We start from the raw sequence: 24010 nt of genomic DNA on the forward strand, positions 1-24010 counted from the left end.
CCCAGGGGCGGGGGTGCAGCCCTCCGCTCCCCGCCGGGAAGGACAGGGGTGTCGTGAGCAGCCAGCGCCGAGACCCTCCTTACCCTCGGAAGGGGGCTTCAGGCTGCAATAGCATCCTTGAAGCGCAAGCCTGCTCTTTGAGCCCCCCCACTGTGCGGTGTCTCAAATCAGCGCTAAGACACCTGAAGCCCGGGGTTACTCTCCCAACAGCCTCAACAGTTACAAAATTAATCTGGGTTTCAAGCTGGTTTCTTGCCTGCTCAGACCTTTCCAGCATCACAGCACGCTGCAGCCGACCAGCCAACTTCTACAGCCTTCCGCCTTGCCTGTGCGACCCTGGGCAGCTGCGTGCAAAAACAGCAGGCTGGAAAATTGCTACACACTGAACACTGCTGCTCAAGGGGCGAGATGGCAGCCTGACATCCCAGCCACGGGCTTCCACTGCAGGAAACTGAGCCAGAGCAGCACACAGCAAGCCTGTGGTAAGTGCCACTTGGCGAGCCTGCCGCTTCAGGCTGAAACCCACCTTTCCCGCGCTGCAACACTGTTGCAACAAGGGTATTAATTACAGCCAACATGCAAACTGGAATTGCTGTTACAAAAAAGACTCAAGCACGCTCTGGGTCTACCCCCCGGGGTGCTCGCTGCAGAGTCCAGCCTGTGCCGAAACTCCTTCGGCAACAGCCAGCCTCGCCAGGGAGCCCTGTCGGGAAACAGCCAGCTGCAGCCACGGGGTGGGTATTGCTTAACATGCACGCTATTGAGACATTTGCAGAGTTCTTAAACAATTACACTTAACATCACCATTACATTTCCCATCTGCATCAGTTCATCCTGAAGCATCCATGTTTCTTACTATGTTTGTTTTCAAAATGGTCTCCTGCTGGAACACATTGCAAATTGTCCAGTCCTTATCTGTTACTTTATGTGGGTGCAGCGCTTCCCACGCTCACCGAAGTCGGGGCATTAATCAGTGTGGCTCAAGCGCTTGCCTGCCTGGCCCTTCCTGTTCCTGCTTGCTCTGCATTTTTGTACTATTAAGTAACTCACCACCAGAACGAGAAGAACTAGACCAAATTAACTCTGTTTTTGATAAACACATCCCATGGCTCCACCGGAAAGGAAACATCAGTGACACTCCCGACTGTCTCAGTATCTTAGTCAATGTAACACTTCCCATTTCGGGGGTACACCACCAATTATATGCCTACGCCCGCAGGAAGGACTGAGGTGACTATCTGCCAGAGGAATCATTTATCTATCAGCAGGTGACTGGAGCACCACACAAACTACCCAGCCCCACGAGTCAACCAAGGATTTAAGAATGCAGCTCAGTACATGACACATCATTGCTGCAAACCAGGTTAAGGTCTTTACTACAGATACAGAAAATGTTAATAGCCATCAGGTGAGATGCAGCCCACACACGATTTTTTTCTGCTGGAATTCACTATTTCTCCCTTAATTTCCTCAGCGTGCTTTGGAGAGAGATGCTTTGAGTCACTTGCCACTGTGCTGTATTTCTCACTGCAGAGGCACAAGGTATGTATTTCAAATGGTCAATGCTACGTTTTGGATTCAATTGCTGTGTGCAGATGTGGGTACGAAAGGTCTAGCACATGTTAAAGCTTTTAGCAGCCTGCAAAACCTTCTAACTGGAAAATAATGTCTTCCAGCATTACTACCTGGAAGACCTACAGGTATTAAATGGGAATCGGTAGCTTTTGCCTGGGCATTTTTCACGTTATATTATACCTATTTTTAAATATTGCAGAGTAGGGGACATCAATACAGAGGTATTTGGACTGTCATGGAAATTAAGGCAGAATTTGAGTGATGCCCTGTGAGCTACAAGGGGAGGGCGTAAGAACGAGGACTAGGCTTAAACCCACTTGCATGTTGTTTGAAGCCAGCTCCACACCAGCACCCCATCCCGCTTCCTCACTCCACAGAAAGCCTAGCCCCTGCCTTGTGGTATTCAAATGCTTTGGTCAGTTAGCTCCTATCAGGTAGTTCTGCTTCCCCCACACCAACGATGCCTTTAGCAGACACAGTGTGCGACTAGGTTTTTACAACTAGGAAGAGTTAAAAATAAAACTTTCCAGGAATTTCAACGGTCCAAAAGCAGCAGCACCATGCTATTGCTAGCAGTGACCCCACTGCTGTTCCTAGGCAAGAACCAAGAACTGATATATATATATATATCAGTGCTTTACCTGTGCATATTAAGGGAATTCAGAAGGGAAGAGTCGTCTGTACAAAAGGCAAACAATTCTTGTGACATAGCTGACCCATGTCAGAGTAGCACTTAATCTATGTTTCTATATAAGAAGCCTCAGGAAGATGAAGCTAGGACTAAGTTGATGCCAAGAAAGCCTGGAAACTGTAAAAACAGAGAGATGCCTATCAAGGTGTTTTTGTAAGCTACTCCCTGTCCCCAAACCCCCGGCCAGACCTTGTCCTGACACAGCACACAGCTCTCAGCACTCCCAGCTGGTTTTATTTCTGAACCCAACTGGTTATGAGACTCTCAGATGGCACACACTCTGTTTATTCAGAGATAGAAATGACACTTTGGATCTAGTTTTTAGCAGTTCTTTTTGAAATGCGCACACAGCTTTGTAGATATTGCCAGAAGACTTTGTTTCCACTGAGAGTGCAGCTGACAAATTCAGGTACCACAGGAGCTGCTGAGCTCCAGCACACCAGACAGCACTGCGAAATCACTCAGCCTCCCTTCTAATCAAAACAAAGCTTTTAAGTGATAGTATTTGGCTTTCATTACAATCGATACTCAGTGCTGGACCACCATGCTGAAAGAGATGAAATGAAGCTTTAAAAGGAAGGACAAAGCGAGAGCTGCCTAGGCAGGACTAGTTCACATGGAAGCAGCTTTCCAGAACACAGGAACACAATAGGTCTCGTTCACACAATGAAAATTAACAGCTAAACGTTAACCTAAGCCCGAACCTCTTACCAGTCCTTCCAGAGAGACAGTTTTCATTAAGTTGTGTAGGGGGATTCCCAAAAGTATAGAAGTATGGACTCAGGGGAAGGAAGGAAAGGGAATCGCACAAACACAAGAACTGGTCTATGCAGGCAAGTTGGAAAGTGGAGTGAATAGGCATGAAGACTAAGAAATAATACTCTGAGGTTTTTAGTCAGAACACTTACTCTTCATTAGTTGCAACCTGAAGACACTTACACACCCTAGCTCTGATCCAATTTACTGTGGGTTATGAAGAAATTGGTAGGAACATCCTATAGAGCATATTTTTACGACCTACCTTAGCTTTGAAGCGGCTATCATTATTTCACATAGATAAGCTAACCATTGTTGCTTCTTTCCTTTTAACGCAGGCTTTAGGATATAAACATCCCATTGAAGCAAGTGACAAATCTTTGCCTTCCAAAACATCCTGAACCCATTCTTAGCACAAGCTTTCCCATAGCACAACCACCTGTAACATTCACCAAACCAATGTATACCCATTCTGACACCTGCACATTATACTGCATTTTATGGGCCCAGTACTGTACTTGAAACTGAAGCACCTCAGCATCATCCAGCAACGCAAAAATACTGTGACCAGCATCTGTTGTATACTTTTTTCCCCTCTCCCATCTCCACCCAGGGGAAAAGCCCAGGTAAGAAAGCTTTCTGTGAAAAGCATTTAATCATACATTAATACATACTGTAGAAAGAAAAAGCAATGTGAAAGATGTGTACTGCCTTGCTTGGTAAGTTTGATTTCTGAAAAATAAGACAAGCTACGTATAGCAAAGTTTTAGTGCAAATCACTGCAGTTTCATTCATTTCACTTCTGTTATCAAAGGTCACAGAGAAAGCCTTGGGGGAGTTGCACTCATCCATCTGGCGAAGCACAGCCTGCATAAACAGGGGAGCAGAGACAACAAATGTCAACCCCATTTTCTTTCCAGACCAGCTTAATGCAGACCTGAAACCACCCACTTGTTTCAAACCAGCTTTTGCTACCATTTTCAAAGGGGCTCCAGCGTTTGTAGGGAATACTTGACTTCACTCCTAAACATGCATCTCATCAAAACCAGATCTTGCAACAGTGCTGGTTGTTAGAGTGATGTACAAGTGTGAGGATGGGCAGTTAGCGACCCAACAACTGACAGCTGCCAGAAATATTTTTTTCCTGCTGTTCCACTCCACAATATAAAAATACACACTTTTTAAAATTAGCATACAAGTACAAATATCATGGAAAGTATTGTGACAGAGGTTAATGGCTCATTAACTACTCCTCTAGTTAATGTAGCAATTAATGGATTATTTCCACAACATCAGTTATTGCAAAAATGATGTTGACAGTGCAGAGCGAACAAATTTACAGTAATCTGCTCTGTTTTTTCCCCCCAAAAATCCATGCAAGACTGTTTCAGACTTTGGAGGAACACCGTCAAGCACCAATAAACCTTCAGAGCAACTGGTTAGGCCTTACAGGCATTGCTAAAATTTTCCTACATGCATGCTACGTCAACTGCTTAGATATGTACTGACATTTATATGCTGGAGTGAGCATCATCTGTCTTTTGAAGATAATGCAAATAAACCAATAGAGAATTTCATATTATCATTTGGTCAAATATATCTCAATTAAAAGGGCAAGGCATTAAAAGACGGACTTAGATAACCTCAGGTCATGACAAATATTGCTTCTGCACTTGGGGGCCAATTATACCTTATTGTTAGAGCCAGCTTAGCACGTTCTCATGTTTTCAGAGCCAGTTGTGCCTTAGGCACTTAAGTATCAGTAACAGGACTCCCCTGCAGGGACTGAATCTAGCAGTGGAAATGAATCATGCTGCCTCTGGAAAGTGCCATTTTTAAACTCTTGACCTGGTTTAATACTGAATGCACTCAAATATTTCACAACCAAATTTTGTAAGCCACTATGAAGTATCATAATAATAGTCTTAGAGGTATGTTTCTGCTAAATGAAGGCTTATAAAGAACTTACTCAGTTGCTACCTATGATTTCTCTAATGCAACAACAAAATGAGCAGTAAACTACTAGCCTTTTCATCAGTTTTTCACTATAACCCCTTTCAGTCAAGTATTAAACCTCTAATGACCCCACTGCATTTAAAAACATTCCTGTTTATCTCTAGAATCCCAACACAATTAATCTAAGTTGAATAAAAAAGACAGTTTAACTAAGGTTTATCTTACTTTTCCTTTACTGAGAAGGGGCACCTGATTTTACATATAAATGCCATATTTAAGTGTATCAGTATAGCAGCTACCATGATTTAACCTGGCAGTCTGTCACAGCTTTCAAGTCTTTCATAATGTGCAGTGCTCTGACATTGGCATGTACTACATACCAGCTTTGAAAAGTTTACTGTATCACAACTGAAGAAGTTTCAGACATCTTCAAAACTACTTTCATGAAGCCTAACTTTTTGCTGGAGCAAATCTGGTTCAGATATCTTTAAAAATCATAACTAGTGTGACTGACACAGGCCCATGGAGTCTCAGAACTTGATATGGCTTCTCAAAAATCAGTTCTTCAGGCCTTCATCTTTATTAGTCTTCACATTTAAGCAAGAAATCTAAAAACATGAAAAAAAGTAAACTCTGTTTGGAAGACTACTACACAAACATCCTGAAAGAATTGGGGAATTGCCAGAGGCTGAATATGAATTTGATATTTACATCTTATAACAAGGCATCATTTACAATTTCTTATGCAACTCTGGGACAACTTCTCTGTTATGAATTGCAACTCTTTTTCTCCTTCTATTAGCTACACCTAGAGTACAGAGATTCCTGCAAGTAGGAATTTTGGAGTAGCTCAACTCAAGCACATGTGTCCTAAAGGGAATATCCAATGTAAAGGCATTATTTAGGTCAGTTATAAACCTAAGCTCTAGGCAGAAGTACACACACCAGGCAGTTAGTCCAGTCCCCAAAGCACTCCTAGGGCTATGTCTAAAACCAGGAATGAATTAAGATCACATCTTTTGATTCGAGCCTATTGCTCAAGAGGTTCATAATCAAAACCTTAAAATGAAGTTAGCTTTCCAAGAAACATTCTGAACTCAGAACTCACACAAAATTGAGGTATACAAAAGACATTTAATATTTATCATAGTTACAGCAGCTTTACACAGGAAAGTTAAAAAAAGTTAAAAATATCCCAATTTTCAGATTCACGATTTTTCTTCATGACAATCGGTCAGTAGGTCCCTGGGATATCTGTAGGCACCTTTAAGAGTTCTTCAACTTCTTCTTGTAAAGCCTCAGCTTTTTCACTCAGCAGCATCTATAATGGAAAAAAAAAAAATCAGAAAACAAACACAAGCATTACCTATAACTGTTAGACAGGTTAAAACACCAATGCTTCTTTTCAAACTTGCATTTGGTCTGTAAAAAACTTCTGCTGCTGCTGCTCACCGGACTGCAGTATCTTTGCCTCAAAGGACTAACATTTTCACAAGTACTACTACCAACATTTTTTATTGTTTAGTGTATACCCACATGAAAAACACTTACACAAATTCATACAGTACACAGCTAGCTTTCTCAGTTCTGCCATCACATAATACACAAAATTTAACAGAACATAAACAGTTTTGTCTAGAACTGTTAACAAGAACATTTTTAACCGTGAACATTTATTCTCCATGTTGGAATAAACATTTATTTTGCAGATGACACCAAGTTGGGCGGGAGTGTTGATCTGCTCAAGGGTAGGAAGGCTGTGCAGAGGGACCTGGACAGGCTGGATCGATGGGCCGAGGCCAACTGTATGAGGTTCAACAAGGCCAAGTGCCGGGTCCTGCACTTCGGCCACAACAACCCCATGCAGCGCTACAGGCTTGGGGAAGAGTGGCTGGAAAGCTGCCTGTCGGAAAAGGACCTGGGGGTGCTGGTCGACAGCCGGCTGAACATGAGCCAGCAGTGTGCCCAGGTGGCCAAGAAGGCCAATGGCATCCTGGCCTGTATCAGAAATAGTGTGGCCAGCAGGAGCAGGGAAGTGATCGTGCCCCTGTACTCGGCACTGGTGCGGCCGCACCTCGAATACTGTGTTCAGTTTTGGGCCCCTCACTACAAGAAGGATGTTGAGATGTTGGAACGTGTCCAGAGAAGGGCAACGAGGCTGGTGAGGGGTCTGGAGAACAAGTCTTATGAGGAGCAGCTGAGGGAGCTGGGGTTGTTTAGCCTGGAGAAGAGGAGGCTGAGGGGAGACCTCATCGCTCTCTACAACTACCTGAAAGGAGGCTGTAGCGAGGTGGGTGTCGGTCTCCTCTCCCAAGTAACAAGCAATAGGACGAGAGGAAATGGCCTCAAGTTGCACCAGGGGAGGTTTAGATTGGATGTGAGGAAAAATTTCTTTACTGAAAGAGGGGTTAAACATTGGAAGAGGCTGCCCAGGGAAGTGGTTGAGTCACCATCCCTGGAAGTATTTAAAAGACGTGTAGATGAGGCGCTTAGGGACATGGTTTAGTGGGCATGGTGGTGTTGGGTTGACGGTTGGACTCGATCTTAGAGGTCTTTTCCAACCTTAATGATTCTATGATTTGTAAGTTGTGCCTGCCAAGTTGCCAATTTCTTGCTTTATACAAAATTTATTACTTCAGCATTTTACATCAGACATATAGGACCCCTGATATTAGCAACTGTTTCATCTACTGCCCTGAACTGTTTATTGCTGGCAGTTGGAGTCTAACAGTCCCCCAGTAGCGTGTGTAGCACAACACGTGCAAGCACTCTTCTAACTTCACAGTTAGAGAAAACTCCAACAGTTTAATATCTGAGCATGAGAGTAAGCTAGATTGCTGGATTTGGCACTGATGTAGATGAGGAATCTGCACGTATCCCTTTCTTTTGGCTCACACAGCAGCAAACAAAGCAGTAAGGAGCCTACAACAACATTAAGTGGCCATGACCTTTTTCTAAGTGCATAAACCCCAAAGTTAGTACTTTTACTCTGTGAGAATATACAAACCAAGGCTTTGTTATTGACTGCATCATTTTTACACCAACTACCCATCCATTTATTCTAGGCATTCCCTTACTTTACTGAAAGCTTGCTATTTTAGCAGAATCAAACATGAAGCCGATGCCATTACAACAGCAGATGATTAATGGAGATTGAGGAGAAAAAATACTACCACTTGATAAATAAAATACTTCCTGTATTTTTTGTTTAGGTACAACTCAATGTTTGTCACAGATCCTTTCCCTTGGATTATTTATGTGTGCCTAAGGCACTAAGTGTGCCTTAGAGGTAGATATTAAGTGAAGCCCCTTCTCATGATGCATATTCAGAATGGAAAACAATTAGAAAGGAAAGAATAACAGGGCATGACAAAAGCAACCTAAATAAGTGAGGTTAACCCTATACCTTGTTGGTTTCCATTTCTACAGTCCTGAAAATCCTGTTCTTTTATCACAACCACCACTAGAATTTTTGTAAGTTAAGTCCTGAAGTATTGGCAGAATTGAGCATTTTCAGTTATGATGACTCAGCACAGAGACTGAGGTAGTAATTTAATCCCCACGTTTCATCAGACAAGCTGTCAAACATTTTTGTCCTTTGCTTCCCCTCTGAGAAAGAGCACAACTTTGCACTATCCTGTATATAACAAATTGCTTTAAGAAAAGTTTAAGTTTGCCCATCATTCAGGAGCAAGAATGTCAGCAATTGCTCAATTCATTACTCTTAACCATCTTAGATAAATGATATTGTCAAGAAAATATTTCAATATATTCTTAATACAGATCAGTATTTGGGTCACAAATATCCACTAATGCCTTTACTAGTAAACTGAATCCTTCATTTTTAATGTCATTCAAACATCCACTTTTGACATATTGAAGTTCTGAAGGAGGTTTTTATAACTTTGTTTCTAACTTACCTTTGCAGATGAAACAATTTGTTTGGCTTGAAGTCGTGACAAGTGCTCAATCATCTTGACCAGAGTTTCTGGATTTGCATTAGCCAAGTGTGCTAAAGTTTTGTATCCTGCATTATAAAGCTGTTTTGCTCGTGCCTGCAAGTCCAAAATTGTGTTAGATTATTAGAACAGGCAGTAAGAATTACCATTAAGTGCCAATCGCTGCACCAGCCTCAAACATTTCATCTTCACATATCAATCCAATTCTCTTTCATTTATCTTTCTAAGAACATGAATACTCACTGAGAATCTTTACTCCCCCAAAATACAGCTTTACTGCTAAGATTTACCTCCCCATACAATCTTACCCAGTTCTTAGGAACCCATTTATCATTATTTTCTCTGAGCCTAGATGGTGCTGACTTTGCCATCCTCTTTTGTTATCATGTTTTCTGCATTCACTGTCACTGACAGGAATGACTGTCTCACATTCTTTGGAGGTGTCTAAGTGATAGGAGGGCCTGATTTTATCTGAATTTTTTTTTTTAACAGAATTTTCACAGAACAGAGCTTTCACAGAATTCCAGAAAAGACTATACTTCCCTGTTTCAAGCTTATAGATAATTTTTCCTTTAGTATCACAGTATCTTTCTTATTTCTCTAGTTTTGTGCGAAGTCATGGCTGTGAGCTCACATATACAGGAGAGATACACATCACAGAAGAGATTCTCTGGAATTTGATTATCACCAGTGTAAGGGGGTGTGCATTACCTGCTTCTCAGCTTGGTTTGATCCTGTTGCTATGTAGGTCAAGCAGTATTTGCTTAACAGAGGGTCTCCGGGCAAACATTTCTTTTGCAAAACAAATACTGCTAAAACTTTACAAAGTTTAAATTAAAATGCATTTCTACACTAGTAATGGAGTAATTTAGTATACCCAAGGCTTTAGTATCCCAAGGTATGAAATAATACCCATTTGATGAACAAGTGTTACACCTCCAAACATTTGGTCAATTACCTTTTGTTTTTTACCCCTTGCCTCATTTAAAGACAACAAGGAATAGAAAGACATTTATTTGATGGCATATGTGGGGTTTTTTTTAGCATCCAACAGGTAACAACTTACAATATATTATCTTCTTCCATGATAACTATGCATGTTCATTGATGTGAAGTAGGTATCATTAATTTCACCAAAAATAACCAGTAATTGCCAGCAAATATTTTCTGTGCTCTGTTTGGCTGTTATATGCACAGTATGACTGATGATGCAGAATCTTTCCCCACTAATGACTTCAATCTCATGAAAAGGTTTTAGATTGCTCTTTGAAAACTGTGCAAGTAAATGTGCAGAAAATAATTTTCTCTTTCACTACAGTAAACTTAAGATTGATTTTATTATTTCCTCCACAGAAATCTAAACAAATCATGTCTGTTCAAGATGACAGTCTACCTGCTACAAATATCAGCTGTCGGTATAGTTTTAATGCCAGTGCAGAAGTACCTTGGTTATAGCAATAATTTTGAAGAGTCATCTTTAAAATACACCTTCAGCAGAATCATGCTGTCCAGGCTGTTTTTGCCCTTACAAAGAAATGCTCCCATATGGAGTGAGCCATGAAAAAAAAGACTACTTACCTTTTGCATCCAATTCAGAAAATTTGACATATAAAAAAAACATTAGGCTCTAAGTCTTCCATCATTGTTTAGCTTCTCAGAATAAAACCTTACTGCCACTAAATTCAATGGTTTCCTGACGAACTGATTCTACAATAGGCTGGACAGGCAAGTTAGATCATTTTGCAAAGAGGTTCAGTGATTACTTAGAACCTTGCACTGAAGCCCAAAAAGATTTTCTACTTTAATAGGAGTCTTCGATTCAGAGACTGGTTAAGTTTCTTATTTAAAAAACAGGCAGCACTGCAAGTGATTATAAAAGCCTAAGTTCCCAATAGGACTTCACATATTTCTGTGAGAATCTTCTAACTTAACTAAATATGTAAATTCTTATTGCTGTTTACTCCCATGAACTGAAGAATCTTTACCACAAAAGAAACCTGGACTGTTTTCCAACTGAGTATACAGCTAAATTATTGTCCAAATACAGCGTTTTCACTGTTGCTGTGGTAGCAGCCAGAAGAAAAACATTATTGGCTCCAGCTCATATTTCCTCAACAGACCACTTTTCCCCCAGCCCCCAGGACTGTTGTGGGATATCTGCGCTATGCCAAATTCTCAATAAAAAACTAGCTTGGTCTTCCAGATATACTTGAAAGGCACAGTAACACTTCGCATACAAGTTTACATTGAAAAAAATCTCAAAGTCAGGTTTACTAACCTCTAGAACCCCTGCTACCTCCATCAGAGGAATGAGTTCTGTCTTAACACAGTATGTCAACTGCTTGGTAAGTTCTGTCAGCAAGGCTTTATAAACCCAGAATTCTTCCAATTCCTGCAGAGACAAAGATCCCTAAAAATCAGATCTTAAGTTCTGTATTTGGCGGGTATGACTCGTAAAAGCTCTGCTATGGCAACAAGCATGTATTTGGCTTTTAGACAGGGGAAGCACCATTATTTCTAGTTATCCTTTCAGCTAGTTGCAGAGTTGTATTCAGCACCCTTGAGCTGAACATCTCAAAGTTGGGGCAGTTCTGAAGGATAAGCAATGCATTATTTCAGTAGCGGAAAAAAACAAGATAACAAACCCAGTCAGCTGTTTTCCTGAGATGACATTCCACAACTAGATGGCCTTATTTCCAAGAGAAAGGTAAAACTGTCAATTATTTCACCAACAGTGCTGACACTGATCAATGCCCTGTACAGTTTGTATATTTTCACATTCTCAGTGCATAACGCTTACTTTTAATATAAGACATATCACTGTATGAGCATGCTTTTCTGAACACGTGTCGTAGTTTAATGAACTCTATCCCAGCCGAAGCCAGGATAACAGGAAAAATAATTTTGAACAGGAAAGGTGAAAAAAACCACAGTTTTGCAGAGGAAAGGTGAAAGACAACACCTGTGTTCAGTTCTAACGTAAGAGAACAAAACTCCAGATTTTGCAAAACCAACCCCAAAGAATTTATTGGAATTCGTTTAATACTACCTCACAGAAATGTAGAACACAGGAGGCAAATGAGGCAGCAGAATTAAGGAGATTTTGCACATATCCTCGGGACATATTAAATTTCTCTGAAACGCTCCATATATTGGTCTCTTTCAGTAGGGTATAAAGGACAAACGACAGGTAGAGCCTGTTCACCACAACACTGTCCACATTCTAGGAAGAAAGCGAGTTCGAATTCAGAGCTAATAGCACATTCAAGATATTCTGTTAGTGCTACAAGGAAATTCTTTTCATCCCTAACATCTAAAACATGTCTATTATACCCAAAGACATTAAACAACATTAAGAAAAAACAACCAATGAGGTTAAAAGAACCTTAATAAGTAGAACAGTAATAAAGAACACTAGCAGAAAAATAGTCTAGAATTTGTAAATAATCAAATGAAATGACTAAACTGTCATCTTAGGTATGAAAAATCTCCAGCCTACCTTTCTGATGGCTTGACCAGAAGCCTTTTTTGTAATAAAGCTTTCAGGTACTCCCACAATATCTGCTACTTTTTGCTCTGCTGCACTTAGCTGGTTGAACTAAAATAAGATTTTTATGAAGAATTTTCAGATATTTAGTTCTCTTAATATTATAGAAAACACAAGTCTATTACTCAAAGTGAAACAATGTTTTTCAATATCTCTATATAGTACTTAGTCACTAGACTAGCACTATAGTCACTAGACAGTCAGATCTGCAGCTTCTTTGCCTACTTGTTTGAATTATCTGTAACTGTCCATCTCTGAATGCCACATTTTAACAAAATGAAATAGGTTTTAGTGCTACCCCTAGTATACAGCATTTTACAGAAACGGGAGTAGCTGAATTATGGGTGGATCTTACAGGGTGTGCAAGACTAGGATAAGGGCTGTGCTAAGGCTGACATAAGCATAGTAGTCTGTAGGAAGGTGTTGGTCGCAGTGTGATAGTTGCAATCATCGCTGGAGTTAAGCATTAGACTCAGACAACAAACAAAGATTAAGACTTAACATTCTCTAGTGGATTTTGCTCCCTAAACTACAGAATAATCAGAAGGTAAATATGGCTCTTGATTAATTTAATAGTAGTTTTCTTGCAAGACTACAATGATGTGGTTACATATAACTAGTTTATAGGAAAGTCTTGTTTAAGATTAACCAGACTCTGGTGATGGCAAGGCTAGCACCAACATTAGAGTCAGGACTTGGAATACTGGCAACTCAAGAGATGTGTTTCATGCCACCGTTTCCCCCAAACAGGGTCAAATATTATAGATGCAAAAGAGAACTTAGGTTTTTATGCAATACAGGAAAGCACTTCTGCCATGTGACTGAAAATAAAATAGCATATCAACTTTTCATCAAATTGCTACCCCACTATCTACATTTCCTATTGCCACCGTTTCCCCCAAACAGGGTCAAATATTATAGATGCAAAAGAGAACTTAGGTTTTTATGCAATACAGGAAAGCACTTCTGCCATGTGACTGAAAATAAAATAGCATATCAACTTTTCATCAAATTGCTACCCCACATTTCCTATGTGTATAAACTTAAAATTTAATAAGCAGGATTATTATATGCCCCAATGCATGTTTGCTAGTAAATTCTCACCAGTCTCAAGTATATCATCCAATCTGGGCTACAGTTAGAAGTCATATCATATGGAGTTGCCAGATATAGAAGATGAAGATTGCTCTCAAGAATCAGCCCTTCCAAACCTTTCTTCAACTCTCTGTAAAGAAGATTGCAGTATGCCAAGTCTATAGACCCTATAATAAGCACACACAATGTATTGCAATTTTAAACAGGCATACAGAGTTAAGTGTAATTGATTTTAACATAGAGTCAGTATTTCCTTTATCTTCCACAAAAGCTTGTTACATCATCTGAATTGAAGAGAAATAACAGTAACCTGAATAACTGCTCTAACCTAACATGAGCAGTGAAACAGAACTGAGGAAAGGCAGTCACCTATTTCCATGTATGTCCGTTCTGTGTGTGGTTTTGGAGTGTTTGTGAATGCCTTGGCTTTAATGAAATCCTGGAACAATCTTGTAGACTGAAAGAATCTTTCAGAGATTCATCCTATTCCAATTGTGTTCCATACCCTGTATCTTTATGCTATGACAGGAAAACAGAACTTCCTGATATACTCTCTGCTTTATTACAATTGGTCTACACGTCACATGCTTCCTTTCCCTCCTTCAGCTTCCCTCTAGGTCAAGAAATCCCCCTGTTCACAACCTGTTCCTAACAATGAATTATAAAATCAGGTCGTGAGCCATTTTGATTACAATCACTAAATCAAATCTTTAAATCATTTTTTTGGGGTACAGTTCTGGTTTTACTCCCATTGTGACCAATGTTATTACACATCATTCCCATCATGTTCAGTCATGCACTACTTGTTCATTCCCATTTTCAGTCCAGCACATCATATAGTAATCAAAACTGACCCTCAACTTATTTTTCATTGCAGATGGGAAAACATATCAAATTGAGATAAGGCTCAGATGAAAGGGTTTGTTGAAATAAAGATTATAATAAAAATAAAAAAAGTCTTACCTTTATATGTAGCTTTACCCAACAGCGTGATTGTTAGTGTACATTTGGAACTGTGGTCCTTCTCAGATATTCTTCCTTTTAGGAGTCCTTCTTCTATTAGATTTTCTAGCCCATCTTTAATTATCTCTGAGAGGCTCTTCTCTTTAGACAGCAGCTGCTGCTGAACACCCAGCAAAGTACTGCACATAAAATTGTCGACTTCCTCACGGGTAACTGCTATCTGCATCAGTTTTGCAAGTGATTAGCATGCTTAAAGGTGTCATAACACATTTCATAAGCTATATGAAAAAAATTACTGAATAGAGAAGCAATTTGATATCCTGTTAATGTGTTTCTACAGAAATACATGACAACAGATAGAATGATAGACAGTCTATGATGGAACTGACAGGACTGCTCGCCATCTGTTCTATTATTCTAGCTACTGCATCATGTTAATTTGTTTCCACTGTTTCTGTTTTATTTTGAATCAAGTATCAAAATTGAAATATTATTAATACTGTAACATATCATAAGGTAGATATAATTGACTTTTACAGATAAGGAAATTGTCATGTTACGTGATTACTTGATAACTGAGTTAAATAAAAAGACTAATCAAATCTTTGTCCTTCTTATCTGATTAGAAGCTGTTCTGAACTTGTAAGCCAATCTGTTTAAAAAGTCTGTTTTTTCTACAGAATCAACGGATAAGATTTTCTTTGCATTCCCAAGCACTTAAGTTACTCACAGAGAAGAGTTAACTGATACCTTCAGTCCAACCAAAGATAACAACAGGCTCTGCATTCCCTTGGTCAACTCTAGCAGAAGATTGCTGTAACAGTTCTCCAAAGGACTGCTAATTAAATCCTGAACCTAAAAAGAGTGAGAAATGTGTTAGTTCAGCAAAAATATTTATACATTAGTTTTACACTTTTAAAAATACTGATACACATGATTCAGCTTATAAAGAAAATAAGTGTAGACATCTGAAGTTTACAGTTCACATCTGAAAACAAACCACATAAAGGTAGTTTATAGGTATTACTACATAAGTCAAATACTTGCAATGTTAAGTAGTGAACAAAAATTAAGCTAGGCAGCTCAGCTCCTCCTGTTTACCCCACCAACTTAATCCAACAATTTAAATTACCGACAGCTTTGTAAAAATTACCAAGTGTTTGTCTTTTTCTTGCACTATGAGAATACTTTCTCCGGCACTGTCAATACCAGCTCGACCAGCTCTGCCAATCATTTGTTTATACTGGTTCTTCTTCAGGAATTCATTAGCAACATAAGGAGCTCTGAGAATAACCCTGTAAAGAAGTCTTTAGTAAGTTATGCTTTATATTAAAATTACTAAAGCAGCAATACAATTTTACAAATGCACTCTTTATATATGCCCCTGGCTTAGTAACTAATAAAAATCAAACGCTGATTGAACAGATGTGTAAATCAACCAGGAAAACATTTAACAATTTAAGGTTTATTGAATGATAAGCCATGTTTATTATGTTTGCAGAACCTTTGGAACTAGTCTTTACATTTACCCAAAGGCCTGAGTTTAAGAGTGAAAAGTCAGAGATATAAAACAAACCCTACTAAAAAACATAAGCAACACTGACCATACATCAGTTATGCTAGAAAGACAACACTTGTCTGTATGAATTTTTTTTCTCCCCTCAGATGCGGTATTCCAACATATATGCACACAAAACTGGATTCTTAGCAAACAGTTTTTGGTCATACAGAGTACAGCAGCCATATCATCAGCACTTGTATAAGAAGAGAACACATTTTTGTGTTAAAACATATTCGAACTATATGTCCTTAGAAAAGATTTATTTTACAATTTAAACACTGTTCTTAGGACAATATCTAAAGAAACCACCATGAATTCCTTATTCTTCTGGATAACATTACTAAAATACTGAAGCATTTCCTCAATTTATTAAAATTTCTTTAATCCATTTAGGTAAGTGCTCTTCAGCTATGCATTCTGAGGGACTTGCTACTGATTCACATTTCCTACGTAAAAACTTTGCAGTCTTGTGTCCTGAGTTGAACACAAAATCCCTTATGCTTCCAATTTGCTAGTAAAAGCAGAAACATACTTTAAATAGCACTGATATTTCCAACTTATTAAAGCAATTTTTTTTACAAAGCAAAAATCAACGCAACAATAAAATATGTTTCAGTTACTAACCTTCTAGCTGGCAGGTTGACTCCAGCAGCTAAAGTAGCTGTGCAAGCAAGCAGACACAGGACACCTGCAGAATATGCTTCCTCTATACTTTTTCTTTCATCATTTGTAAGGCCACTATGGTGATAGGCAATACCAAAAGGGATTGTTTGCTTCAGAACTGGACAGACACTTCCATTTCCAATATTCTTTAGATTCTTGATGAGATCTTGTTTCTCTTTCTCTCTGTGAGCTCTAAATTCTCTTGGAGGAGGAAAAGCATTTCTTTAGACTTTGATCAATCATTAACTACTTAAAAAAATCATGAGACATGCTTACTGTTTATTTCTGTTCACTATCCATTCCTCTAACATCTAGGTTGGAGAAATAGTTATTTCCAGTAACTTTAAAATAGCAATACACAGGAGACTGATTAAGTTGCAATAGAACTCTTTTCTTGTTTGTAAGCACAGTACAGAAGGGACCAAACACTGACTGGGTGTGAGTATCAAGTGCACTGAAGAAAGGAAATAGGGACAGTATTAGCTTGTAGTGAAGATTATAGGTACATCAAAAATGGTTTCAATTCTGATAGCAAGGGAGAGCTTTTGTTTATTTTAATATAATTTCTTTCTACATAAAATTTAACTTTGCTAGACCATTATGAGTTGATCAAATCACATTTAATGAAACCAAACATAAGTCTTTTCTATATTAACAAAGCCTGTTTAGATTTTGCAACTTACATTCACAAAGTAGGTATGGAACACAGATACTCAGTCAACTAGTAACATACATGACCAAATACCGGGCTATAGAGAAAATGTTTGTTTTCTAAGCTTGCAGAGACCAGTGCCAAAGGGACACAGCATTAGACTAATTTAGTATGCTTTTCCTTTTTTATTATTTGTCCTCTAATAACCATTTTTTCAAATAGTTTGTTTAAAAAATAAGATTTTTTTTTGGTAAAACATTTGTTTAATGAGCCTTGAACAGTTTGCTATCATTTATGCAATTAACTTTACATGATTCCATATTCAAAGTATTTACTTCTGATCACCAGGAAAAGTCACTTGCAAACTAGAAGATAAATCCTAAGTTCTGACCAATTATTCCATACATAATTAAAAAATCATGACAGAAACTTACTGCTTGAGGTACTTGCACACCATTGAAGCCACATTTTCGCAGTTCCTTTTAGTAGGACAAAAGATTAGGCAGGAATATTCAGGAATAACTTCAGTAACCAGTGCAATGATGTGGTCAGGATCTGCTTTCTCCAGATTACTAGAATACTATCATAAACACAGATTGACAAACATTTAAATTTAGAAATTAAGTCATAAACTAAGTATTCAATGCTTGTTCTCAACCTTCGCTAGAATACTCCCATTTGCTTTAACATGACAAAATTGAAAAAATTGTAGGATAAGCTTTTCTCGCAATCCTCACTTGAAAAAGTTTATTAACACATCTAGCTTCAACTGAGGGATACACGGATGTAAGAATCAATTTCTTTTAGTGACACCATAGTGATGTTACTTGTGCTACTGGCAGTCTACCATAACACACATTTTTCTTTTTAAAGGTTGAAGTGAATCCCTACAAGGCAGTAATAAGCCAACAAAAACTAAAAAAAGTCTTCTTTCAGTATCATCTAAGAATGATCAACTCTTGAGAAAATCTACCCAAACACGTAAAGCACTGGGCATCTGGAAAACTCAAACCCATTGCTCTTCCCATGTCAAAATACTGAAGAAACCTCTACCTTAAAGAGCAGTAGTGAAAATCAAGTTAAGCGTTCAGTATTTTAAAGGCCCTTTTCCTCCCCAAAGCCTACCATTTTCTTTCTTATAGGTATTACAAATGAACTATAATGTTTAAGTAATCTATTTGGTAAAAGCTCTGTAAGCAAATCAGTGTAAAATAATAAATTTCATAACTATAGTTCAAAGAAACTATAAACACTTCGGTTTTACCTTGAAATTAAGAAGACGTGAAAAAGTAAAGCCATTTTCTGTTTTGCTGTCAACTGCGTAAATGGTGTCTCGTATCTTTATGTATTCCTTTAATTCTACCTAAGGAGATATAAGCCATAAACAAACTTTAGTTAAACTACCAAGTCTTCTCTGAAGATTAAGCTATTATTGATGTACGGCTAATGTTTTTTCTAAGCATCATACACATACATACTTGCATGCACACAGCACACACTCCACCCCGTGAAGGACTTTTTCATAAGTTAATTGTTTTTATTATCTGCCTTGAGAAAGTGTCTAATAACGAAGAGTATGACAAATGTTGTATCCCCTGAACTACTCATAAACCATTGTCATGACAGCATTCAAGCACCAGTAGTACAGATTCTAGTTATATCAAATGAACTGTACTGATTTATCACAGTAACTGTAATTTAGAAATTGGTTTAGTTAAAAAGACATAAATGGCTTAACACAACAATATAAAGGTACGTGCATTTGTGCATTTACAAGTGCATAGTGCTATTTATTGTATTGGTACAATTGCAAGCAGTAGCAGGCATTATATTACATTACACCATGAAATTAAGCACAAAAGCTGTGATACGATCCTAAACAGATTTGCTATAATTTTAAAGCCAAATATCTTCTTTACTAGTTTATGGTATCTTGTATACAGACCGGTCTAAAATTATTAGTATAGTACTCCGCTTGCAGGAACTTCTGCAGGTCTGCAACGTTATTTAAAGTTGCACTCATGCCAATGATTTGCGTGTTTTCTGTAAAACAGAAGTTGAGATTAATTTATTGCCATGTTCACAACTTTTAACACTTCTGCTCAGTATTTAATTCATAAGCCTGCTTCTTCATCGTTAGTCTTTTCAAATGCTAAACTAGCAGGTTTGAAGGGGGTGCTGGTTTTGGCTGGGGTAGAGTTAATTTTCTTCACAGTAGCTAGTATGGGGCTATATTTTGGATTTGTGCTGGAAACTATGTTGATAATACAGGGATGTTTCAGTTATTGCTGAGCAGTGCTTAGACAAAGTCAGGGCCTTTTCTGCCTCTCACACCACCCCACCAGCGAGTAGTTGGGAGGGGACACAGCTGGGACAGCTGGCCCCAACTGACCAAAGGGATATTCCACACCATATGACATCATGCTCAGCAATAAAAGCTGGGGGAAAAAGGAAAAGGGAGACTTTTGGAGTGATGGCATTTGTCTTTCCAAGTAACCGTTACGCATGATGTAGCCCTGCTTTCCTGGAGATGGCTGAACACCTGCCTGCCGGTGGGAAGTAGTGAATGAATTCCTTGTTTTGCTTTGTTTGTGTGCGGCTTTTGCTTTCCCTATTAAACTGTCTTTATCTCAACCCACGAGTTTTCTCACTTTTACTCTTCCAATTCTCTCCCCCATCCCACTGTGAGGGGAGTGAGTAAGCAGCCGTGTGGTGCTTAGTTGCCAGCTGTGGTTAAACCACAACAAAGGTGAATATAGCTAAGAAATATTACCTGAGACGTAAACATAAAAAAGGAATCCTCTCTATAGAAGCAGTTAATTGGAATGGCTAAGGGGCTCCTATGAAGAAATGGAAGACATTTGACAATACTCAGGATTTCTCAGAGAAATATCAAAAAAGCTTCAAAAACACCCAGCCCATCATTACAGGGTCAACTGACTAACACTTAAATGAGTAAAATCTGTTACTGCATGGAGTCATGCCATGTTTTTCAAAAGTGGCCAGAACACCACAAACCCAGAAAGCAAAAGTATGACTTATCTCTAGAGATGCCATCACTACAATATTTTAATACCATTAACTGCAACCATGACTTACTACTAGTGTAAAGAATTTTCGCAAGAGTAATTTCCAGTGTTGCTCCACGACTTCCCTCACCAAGCATATGCAACTGTGCACAGAAGGGAAAAAAAAAAAGTAAGAATATTACTGAGTTAAGAGTATTTCTACAAAAAAACAAGTTACGTAGTCCTAAACAAATATTACAGGAATGTCTTTGTTGGACTTCCTCATGATATCCCTCTGGTAAGTTTTGATTGCTAAGCTCCTTCCAAAAGTATAACTTCACTGAAACATTTAAGAATCACAGAAAAACAGACCCAAGAGCAAAAGTAGATAACAAGATTTACCTTCCATTTAACTAGACCATAACCAACACAGTTAACTCCTGACAGTAAACAGTCAGTGTGGCGATCTTTATATTCAGCCTAAAGCAATTTTAAACAAACTGTGTTTTAAGCAACACTTACAGTGGAAGTTAATATAAAAAAATTTCTAGCAGCCAGCTACTTCCAGAAAAAGTAGAAGTTAATTCTTAAGCTGCCTTCTGTTTAGAAGCTACTGTGTTAAAGTAAGGTCAGTCAGCCTGAAGCATTCCATGAATTAACCATCCCTGCTAGATGTTATACATGTGATTCAACCCCACGATCAACCCTTAGTAGCACAACCCAGCCACACCATTAAAAAGCAGAATAAGGGGTAATTGTCACAGTCAAATGTTACTTGGTATTTTTCTTTTTTTAATGTTTCATTTAGTCATTAACACCAAAGTCTCATGGTTTCACGTTTAGGAGTTCAGTTCCAGGATTCATAAAACACATTCAATACGATTAAAATTATTTACGTTTTTTCTAATCCATTAGAGATGTCTAATTGACAAGTAGTTATTAAGTAATTCACCATCAACCACTAACACAGTAGATCTCTCAATATAGAATCTATTGTCCTGATATGGCAACAAATGCTTCAGTTAAAGAAAAATAACTTTCCATATTACAGAATTATGTACCAATGCAGAAAAAACTTAGTTAAGTAGTAATAATTTCATGATAAACACTCAAAGCAAAACCAAGTAATCAAAAACCTGCTCTTTGCTAATAATTGTGTATTATAAATATAAAAATTTGCATATTATAAATCTGAGTAAATCTTGTAGCATACCTCATCCACTACAATCAGACCGAGGTCATCAATTCTTTCTGTTTCAATTAAGGAATTCACTAGAGCATGTCCTTTTTCTATAGTAGCAATATAAAGAGACTTTTTTATTCTCCTCTTGATTGGTGGAAATCTTCCTTTACTTCCTGCATATTCTTCAACCAGGAAACCCAATTCTATCCCAAAGCTCGATAAACCCCTAACCTGTAAAAATGATCAATTAGAGAACAAACTCATGCTTATTTTGGATTTCAGAGCTGCCTCAAGAAGTCAACATGCATATAACCAACCCACACCACAATCAACTGTTTGAATTAGTGAAAACATATTAGCTATGACTACCTTTTCCAATTGCAAAGCTGAAGTGTTTACAAATATTTTCAAGCTTGGGTTACATCTGTTCTCTAAAATTAGGTTTTCCTTTATATAAAAAAGTTAGTTTTTATTTCAAGACCGTTTCTTTAGCAAGTTGGGCAGTACCGCTCTAAGACTGCGGAACTATACATAACATTGCAAAAAGGTATTATTTCAAAATTCAGCACACTTCACTTTGTAACTCAGCATCTTCATCTCATAATTTAAGTCTTTTATTACGAAATTACTGACCATCAGAGCAGCATTTAGGAGAGGAGTCACTGACCTCCCACTGTATATTTATGAAAAGCATGGAGTTTGCTAAAATTAGTGTTAAAACCAGCCAAGTAACAAGGCATATCAGAAGAGATAAGCAGTATCAGAAACACCGCATCCAGACCTTTTCTTGGACAATGGCAACATATGGCAGGATCATCAGAACATCTTTCTGCCTGCAGAGTAATTCTTGGAGAATTATTATTTCAGCTACAAGTGTTTTTCCACCACTGGTTGGCAATGAGTATATTAAATTCTTTCTTTGCTGTAGAGATTCTAACATTAAGCAATCATGCTGCCATTCTGTGAAATGAAAAAATAATTATTAGCAACCCACAGGGGCATGTTAATCAATATCAAAATGCCTATGTGTCATACAGAACACTTTAGGCCTAGTGTTTGAGAGTTTTTCTTCAATAAACCACTAAAAGCTTTCAGTGATCGAGCCTTCCTAAGTATTCTATAAGCTATATCAACTTTTCCCACCTGTCTAAAAAACAAAATAACCACTTAATAAAACAAAACAACCACTTTCCAACATGGTTTACCTTAAATATTACCTTAAATATTTTTACAGTGTAATGGGTACAACAGGCCACACTTCACTAGCATTTTTTTTTTTTCCAACAAACCATTAGTTACATTACCATAAAGCGTTTCAATCCCTCGAAACTGTCTGAAGAGATCTTTAACTTTGCTAGGTAATCCATAAAAAGGGCCTATATCAACAGAAGAAGATTCAATAGTTTTCCTAGCAACACAAATCTCTTCAGATAAAACAGCTTCTTTAAGCTGCTTGGTCTTAGACACCTGCAGAGTCTGGGCTTTGGCATTTCCAGTCATAGCACTTTTCAGATGATCTTTAAGACTCTCAGTTTTAAATAAATCACACTTAGAGTCTGAGGAGAAGTCAGTAGGTCTGTTCCCATGTTCAGCATAAGGACAAAAAGATGATGGAGTCCTGATTTTGTCCGAGGAAGAATTCACACATTTATTCCTCCTTTCTGAGACTGGAGATATTCTAGAACCAGCAGAAAGTTCATCCATTTTCTCAAAATACAAAAGTTGTGATGATGGCAAGTCATCTAAAATAGAGTCAGTTGGTTCTTGATTGCTATCCACCGGGTCATTTTCATTCATTTGGAAAGCATCCTCTTTGTCAGCTTTAAGGACAAGCATATTTTCTGAAGTAGAAAAATTATCTTGTTTTTTCTGGTGAATTCCTGACTGAATATTCTCAAGTATGATTTCTCCAGCTGCTTTAATGTCGATATTTTTATCCTGCAGGTATTTGTGCTCTGCATCATCAATTTGAGCTAGCAAAGAATCATTTCCAGAAAAGCTGTCATAGTCGCCAAACATATCTTCTTCACTATCGTTACTGCACTGTAAAAACATGAGTATTAATACTCCAAAGTAACACCAAAGAAGGCAGCATAACTTGTACAGCACACACACATCAGATGTAAGTCATTTAAGTCTTCCCCAACTTAACACGTGTTGTTCTGATGTTGCTTGTGAGGAAAGCCTAGCTTGACTTCTAAAGGAATGCATGCTTTAACCTACAAGCAGACACGATGTCTGCATAGCTACTTGGTAGCGATGGATTTTTTTTTGAACTTAAAGCCAAAACGCGTCCCCTCTCATGCAAAGCAAGGACCTCCCCGACCAACGCCACGACGGCTGGGTCTGGGCCAAGCCACCCTCCCAGACGGAGTCCCCCCGCCTCGGCACCTAGCCCTAG

The 24010-nt window shown here is 38.4% G+C and overlaps 2 protein-coding genes across 2 annotated transcripts in view; both read right to left on the reverse strand.

The window, feature by feature from the left end:
* Positions 1–115, reverse strand: part of HPSE (heparanase) — a 15555-nt gene extending 15440 nt beyond the window's left edge. The window contains exon 1 of the mRNA XM_009327504.1: positions 84–115. Coding sequence (XP_009325779.1) covers positions 84–115 — 32 coding nt within the window. The remainder of the gene's footprint in view (positions 1–83) is intronic.
* Positions 116–6184: 6069 nt separating this feature from the next.
* Positions 6185–23664, reverse strand: HELQ (helicase, POLQ-like). Its single transcript, XM_009327506.1, has 17 exons — positions 22914–23664; positions 22391–22569; positions 21640–21840; positions 20518–20590; positions 19364–19461; positions 18683–18781; positions 17853–17998; positions 16728–16967; positions 15696–15837; positions 15293–15397; positions 14543–14762; positions 13589–13746; positions 12437–12535; positions 11987–12160; positions 11216–11329; positions 8899–9033; positions 6185–6299 (listed from the first exon to the last, which is right to left on the reverse strand). Exons 1-17 carry the CDS (start codon positions 23662–23664, stop codon positions 6213–6215), a joined length of 3021 nt encoding a protein of 1006 aa, XP_009325781.1. The 3' UTR covers positions 6185–6212.
* Between the last annotated feature and the right edge of the window lie 346 nt (positions 23665–24010).

The sequence above is a fragment of the Pygoscelis adeliae genome, unplaced genomic scaffold (assembly GCF_000699105.1).
Source record: "Pygoscelis adeliae isolate BGI_AS28 unplaced genomic scaffold, ASM69910v1 Scaffold157, whole genome shotgun sequence".
Lineage (NCBI taxonomy): Eukaryota > Metazoa > Chordata > Aves > Sphenisciformes > Spheniscidae > Pygoscelis > Pygoscelis adeliae.